At 38.3% G+C, this 6,010-nt stretch overlaps 1 protein-coding gene across 7 annotated transcripts in view; it reads left to right on the top strand.

Annotated features, from left to right (window-relative positions):
* Nucleotides 1-164: 164 nt before the first annotated feature.
* Nucleotides 165-6,010, top strand: part of cep295 (centrosomal protein 295) — a 38,385-nt gene continuing 32,539 nt past the window's right edge. For 5 of the 7 annotated variants that reach the window (XM_061826450.1, XM_061826451.1, XM_061826449.1 and 2 more), the window contains exons 1-7: nucleotides 165-506; nucleotides 1,702-1,902; nucleotides 2,152-2,276; nucleotides 2,342-2,435; nucleotides 3,405-3,521; nucleotides 3,588-3,728; nucleotides 5,283-5,466. In XM_061826450.1, the coding sequence (XP_061682434.1) occupies nucleotides 408-506; nucleotides 1,702-1,902; nucleotides 2,152-2,276; nucleotides 2,342-2,435; nucleotides 3,405-3,521; nucleotides 3,588-3,728; nucleotides 5,283-5,466 (961 nt within the window). In that variant the 5' untranslated portion in view covers nucleotides 165-407. The remainder of the gene's footprint in view (nucleotides 507-1,701; nucleotides 1,903-2,151; nucleotides 2,277-2,341; nucleotides 2,436-3,404; nucleotides 3,522-3,587; nucleotides 3,729-5,282; nucleotides 5,467-6,010) is intronic. The other 2 variants (XM_061826447.1, XM_061826446.1) reach the window with 2 other exon arrangements.

Here is a 6,010-nt window from a genome sequence, read left to right as displayed (position 1 = left end):
TACTTTTTTCCACATAATACTTATTGAATGGGAGATAATTTTATTCAAACGTGTCAATAAGCGTAAATAATAATGGAAATAGAATACATTTAAATGATACAACTAGTGCCCTGACGTTACGTGCTAACGCAGCGGGACATTTACACTACCGGATGTGACGTATAACAATTCAAACCGACCACTTCCCAAGTGGTTTCGTTTGCACACATTTGGCTCCTGTAAAAATAAATACATTTTAAAAATGGTTTGGTTTGCGTCGACTGCATTGTCCTTTTTGTAATTTAGCGGTCCAGCCACAACTTGATATGATCGTATTTTATCGTTTGAGCGGCGAAACGTCTGCTACGCTCGAAGGTAACCAGCTCGACTTGCTGCTCACTGTAGAGAAATGTTTTCACTGAGAGGCCATGGCGAGACGGCTACGAAAGTTACGTCTGAGCCCCAACGAAGAGGCCCAGTTGATACAGGAAGAAAGGGCGAGGAGGAGAAAACTGCGAATACAACAGGTAAAACACAACAAACTTCCCTTTCGACGTTTTTTTTAACAACGTCTTGTGTGTGTTCTTTAAAATTTTATAGTTATCCCATTAAAAGTCTGCATTGCTTTTGGTTGCATTTAATTTCGCGTCCTTCCAAATCAATCAAACCTTTATTTCATTTGAAAATTTAAAAAATGAGACCTTGGAGTCTTTTTCAAGGTAATATGTTTTATTCTGTAAACACAACAGCTTACACGTCACAACACAATGACGAAGATTTACAAAATCAATGTACAAAGTTAACCAATGTACAGTAGTGCTTTAAAACTTTACCATGGTTCTGGATTTACGTCTCGTGGAATAATGAATTGTTCCGAAGATGTAAAAGTAAGCCACTTCCGGAGCCTGCGTGTATAGTAGAGAACAGACATTCACTATCACATATTTGGAAGTCCTCAAACTCTTTAATAGAATCGTCATATCTCTCATTTGAAACGTTTCCCAAAGGATGTACTGCTCTGTAGTTTCGGGCATACTCTTGCCCTCTGTACGATGCTCGCCCCTTATTAGGGCTCCACACTTCAAAATGTAGAACTGAAGAAGACTTCACCAATCAAATCAGCGTAAGGTTTAGTTAAAATAATTTATGCACACACTGTGATAATATGCAATTTATTTTATTTTGCAATATAGCCATAGATAAATTTTGTTAATATAGTCAGCCTGGGCTGCAAGGAATGCAAAGTTATCAATGTCGTTTAACCACCGTTCCTGTCATACTTTCTTTTTGTTTGCACATTAAGGATGCAAGCCACATTTTTATTTTAATTTTGTATGAAAAACATTTATCAAGCAAGTTTTTCCTCATGTTTTTGAAATTGTATGGTAAAAGCTGCTCCTGGCTGTAAGTGTGGGCTGATTGAGTGGCAACAATGGGGAAATGAAATACATATATTTTTCTGTGTAACAGATCAACAACCTACAATATGCGAAAAAAGGAACTATGAACAAGTTCATTTTTGAAGTGGTGAAATTAGTTCAAAATTTTAAAGTACAAACTGAACTACTTCATTTTTGCAATGTTCAACCAAAGTTTGAACACGTTAGTGGAGAAAGTCCCGTATTATTTCACATCACAAATATTACATAAAAAAAAAAAAACTTGTAGTCATTTTTTTTTTACAATATTGTGAAGCCCTATTCCAACTTGTTGCCCTCCCAGGTTCGTGAGCAGCACAAGGATTTTGCTCTGCAGACGAGGCAGAATGTGGAGCAAAGGCGTCAGAGAGAGTTGGAGCTGCTGGGCCAGGAACTACGGGAGGAATGGGAGCAGCAACGGAGTGAAAAATTGCACATGCTGCAAATGCTCTACGAGCAGAGCCTCCAGATGGTGGGCCATGGACAGAGAATGGCCAAAGAAAATGTAATGATATGGATTTCAGTAACCTAACATAAAGTTATAATACTGGTAGTTCAAATCTAGCCCTTCTCTAGTCTTCCTAGGAGTGTGCTGATGTCAACGATTAATGTATGTTTTTATTTTGCAGTAGTTGTCTATACGTACTATTATATGGACTTTAAGATGCATGTCAAGAATATGAAAATATCCCCAAGATCTGAATACAAAACAGCATGTCACATCTGGACTTAAATGTCATTCAATCTGAAAAAGGAGCCTGATTTGGCGGCTTTAGCCCAGAGGGAGGCGCAGAATCATGCAAAAGCGGAGGAGCGCTTTCGAGAAGCCCTCAAAGAGTTGAAGTCACAGAGGATTAAGGATACTGAAATGCAAAGCCGGTGAGAATTTTTCAACATCTGAATTTGAATATCAAAGCAGAATCTGACTATTTTTTTCCTTCCAGAGCAATCAATGCCAGGAAGAAGGCACTTCAGGTGGAAAAGGAGAGATCGGCGAAAGTGGCCAACCTCCCAGTGCCTACACCAAAACCAATTCTGGTGTGTTGCCCTGTACTAAATGTCTCACTTGAAATGTTACCAAAAAAAATTATGTCATGATTATCTTGACCAAAATGATAAATTTTGTTGGCATAATCCATTATAATCCCCAAAAATGTAAACAGAACAAAAAGAAACGTACCAGCAGCATTGCAGCACATTTTATTTTTTCAATACAAAAAAACATCAAATCTACAACCTAGTCGTTTTTTAGACTTCCGATATTGTAAACGATACCTACTCAAGTTAATTTTCATGCATGCAAAACCTCAACCGGCTCTTGTTCTACTGCAAGTCTGGAAATGCAAGCATCTGGCAGCTGGAGGAGCTTGCTGGTGTCCAAAGCAATACGGAGTAGCAATCCAAGAAGGAGTGAGTTCCAAGTGGAAGGTCTTAAAGGGAACCAACTGGAGAAGCATTGCAGTGGAACACTGTCATGTAACAGATATGTCCGGTAGGGCATTGCTCACACGTCTGGTCTGTGATCCAGAAGTCCATCCAGAGATGTATGAAATGATATAGCAGCACCTGCGAGGACATCATTATTTGCGTATGAATCATCGGGATAGCAGGGAAAGTTAACTGTATTCTGTAAAAAAATAAAAAACATTACAAATAGTTTTGGAATAATAGTACACTTTTTCTCACAACTCCTACACATTTACAATGTGAAAGAAATCTAGTTTCCTTATAACCATGTATGGTACACACTCAACTTTTGAGAACTTTTTTTGATTTAAAAAATGTTTTGTGAATTATATCAAACAAATCAAAACACTTAACCATATTGAAATACACTTTTGATAGTGGAATTAATACACCCAACAAGAAGTACCTGTACTATGTAATACGGGGTTGCCCACATCCAATTTTTTTTCTAGGCCAAAAAAAAAATTGTTGAATCTGGGTGTTGAACTGCGAATATATGTTGGGCCACTGAATACAGAATTATGTTTCTTTCCTTTCAAGCAGGCTACTGATTCAGAGAAAATGCATGTGCGAAGGAAATCTGACATCAGTGCCTTTGCCTTCACACATTATCACATGGCCACAGCCACAGTGGACCGGGCGGTGGACATGCAACAGGTAAAAGCCTTGCCGTTATCTGCATTTTCCCGTTTTCGCTTGTACTAAGTGGATTCGCGCAAATAGACTGATGCCCATGAGGAAGCAGAACTGGAGATGAAGAGGCTGCAGGACTTCCAGAGGGATGACGAAAGGAAGCGAGCTGAGCGCCTGGAGACGGCTCGTCTTCGAGGGAAATCAGCTTTGAAGAAAGAGCACCTTGCACTGGTATGGCTTTCCATCCAATTTTTAATTTGACGCAATATGCAGTACTCGGGGTTAAACTGCCAAGTAGACATGTTTTACCAGTGCAGAATGACGGTCCAAGCTTAAATGACTATTAATCGTCAATCGTGTTTTGATTGGCTGAAGGAATACTGGTAATTCATGTCAGCTGTTAATTAGAAATTTCGCCAACTGCCCTCATTGATCAACAATTTCTTTATTGTGACAATAAGCTTTGATTGTCGTTCAGACTTGCCCATAATAATGCCCAAAAACTTTCAAGTATTGTTTCCATCAGCCCTTGATCCTGCACCTGCTGACACCGGGCACCTCCTTGGGCTGGGGATCGACTATAGAGAATAATTTTGTGGGTCAAGCTTTCCATTCGTGCAGCCCGTCAGGCATTCTTTACTCTTATCTTCTCAGACTTTAGTTTAGATCGGAATCAATTTCAGTATTAAATATGTAAGACCCATTTACCACTAGTGTTAGTTCTGCTAAGAAGTTGTGGGTGGAAGGTTTAGATCAACGGTCTTTGATGAGATGCGAGTTTAAACATGTATGAAGAGTAGGAGGACTTCTCAACTATGAAATTTTGACGAATATCACGTATCCTAGTTTCGTGAATTATCTAGTGAATACTGCAAGTGCCCAGACATTAAAAAACATGAAAGCTTACAAATCTTGAGTACTCCCTCTCGTGCTTGTTTGGATGGCTGAAAGATGTGCAACAATCGTATTCTCGTCAATGTGAAAGTTAGTAACTTCATTCTTACGCCTGACAACAACATAATGATAATGTTCAAATAGTTCTAAAACTTAACATGAAAAAAATCGACTCTATTTGGCTTATATAAAGCTAGAGGCAATGTGTTCATTATTCAATTATTATTATGTTCTACCAATTGTGAAATCCCCATTTTTAAAGATGTTTAATGTTTGATATAATCTTCCCTGACAAGTTGATAAATTAGTGGATCATGATGATGTGATGGAAACACTCCATACACATTGAATCCAAGTGAAAATGTATTGGTTATAGTATTATGAACCGTTAATGTAAATCATTCACTGTTTTTTTAAATCATACTTTTAAACACTGAAACCTCATTTAATGTTGCTGTTTGCCCATTTGTCCCCCCCATCAATAGCATAATTGTTTACCATTAAGTACTTGTATAGAAACACGATATCATTTACTCACTGAGCTGCTAGTGTTTATCTCCACAAAATGGCTGCCATCTCGATTGGCTAAGTTCTGTGATGTCACGTGAATACTATCAGCAAACAAGTTAGTTAATTTAAAAAATTGACAGAGGGCTGTAATTTTCATCATAGGTATACCTCACCTATGAGAATGAGAGGGGGGAAAATCTAGAAAATCAGATCTGATTTTTGTATATTAGCATATTATGGCTGAAAACATCTATTTGTTCATCTACAAACAAGATTTCATGCTCTCATAGACTGTCCTCCACTCGCTACCTGTGTTAATGGATCTTTACCAGTCCTTGTTATGCTCCAAAGAGACACAGAATTTTTCTCTGCTCTTTTTAGGACCGCGTTCGGCTTCTTGTGGAACTGGAGCACATGCAGCAGGCTGACATGTTAAGGAGACGTCAGCAGGCGTTTCAAATGCCGCCGCAGATCTTCCAGCCACCTCACAGAAGGCAGGAGATGAAGGAAGACTTCCAAAGAGACATGGAATTTGCCTTTGAGAACATGTACACCAGAGAAAGGAGTAAGCACTCTGTATTTTTTACGTATAGTAATCTGTCGCAAATAGTAAGTGACACGTCCTACAAATATGTAACTGAGGATATTAATCGTCAAAAAAAATTAACACCTCAGATTGTTTAAATGGTAATTGACTCCTTGCTACAAATATATCCAGTTGAAACTAGAAGTTTACATACACTGTGCAAAAGTACTTAATTTCATTCTTTGTCTCACCGTCTGAAGTCAAATCACACGAAACCTCTCCTGTTTCAAGTGAGTCAGGATCACCAAAATTATTTAATTTTGTTAAATGCCATAATAATGAGAGAATTTCTCAGAGATTTTTTTGTCAGGTTTGTCAGTTGCGTTGCTCGCACACACCTTTTCAGATTTGCCCAAAAATTTTCAATAGAATTCAGATCAGGGGTATCTTATAACCACTCCAAATCATTGACTTTGTTAACGTCAAGACACTTTTTAACCATTTTGACACTATGCTTGGTGTCATTCTCCATTTGGAAGACCCATTTTCGCCCAAGTTTTAGCTTCCTGGCTGATGTCTTGAG

Source organism: Syngnathoides biaculeatus, chromosome 8 (genome assembly GCF_019802595.1).
Source record: "Syngnathoides biaculeatus isolate LvHL_M chromosome 8, ASM1980259v1, whole genome shotgun sequence".
Lineage (NCBI taxonomy): Eukaryota > Metazoa > Chordata > Actinopteri > Syngnathiformes > Syngnathidae > Syngnathoides > Syngnathoides biaculeatus.
Note: the sequence above shows the minus strand (reverse complement) of the source record. Positions and strands in the feature narration are given on the sequence as shown.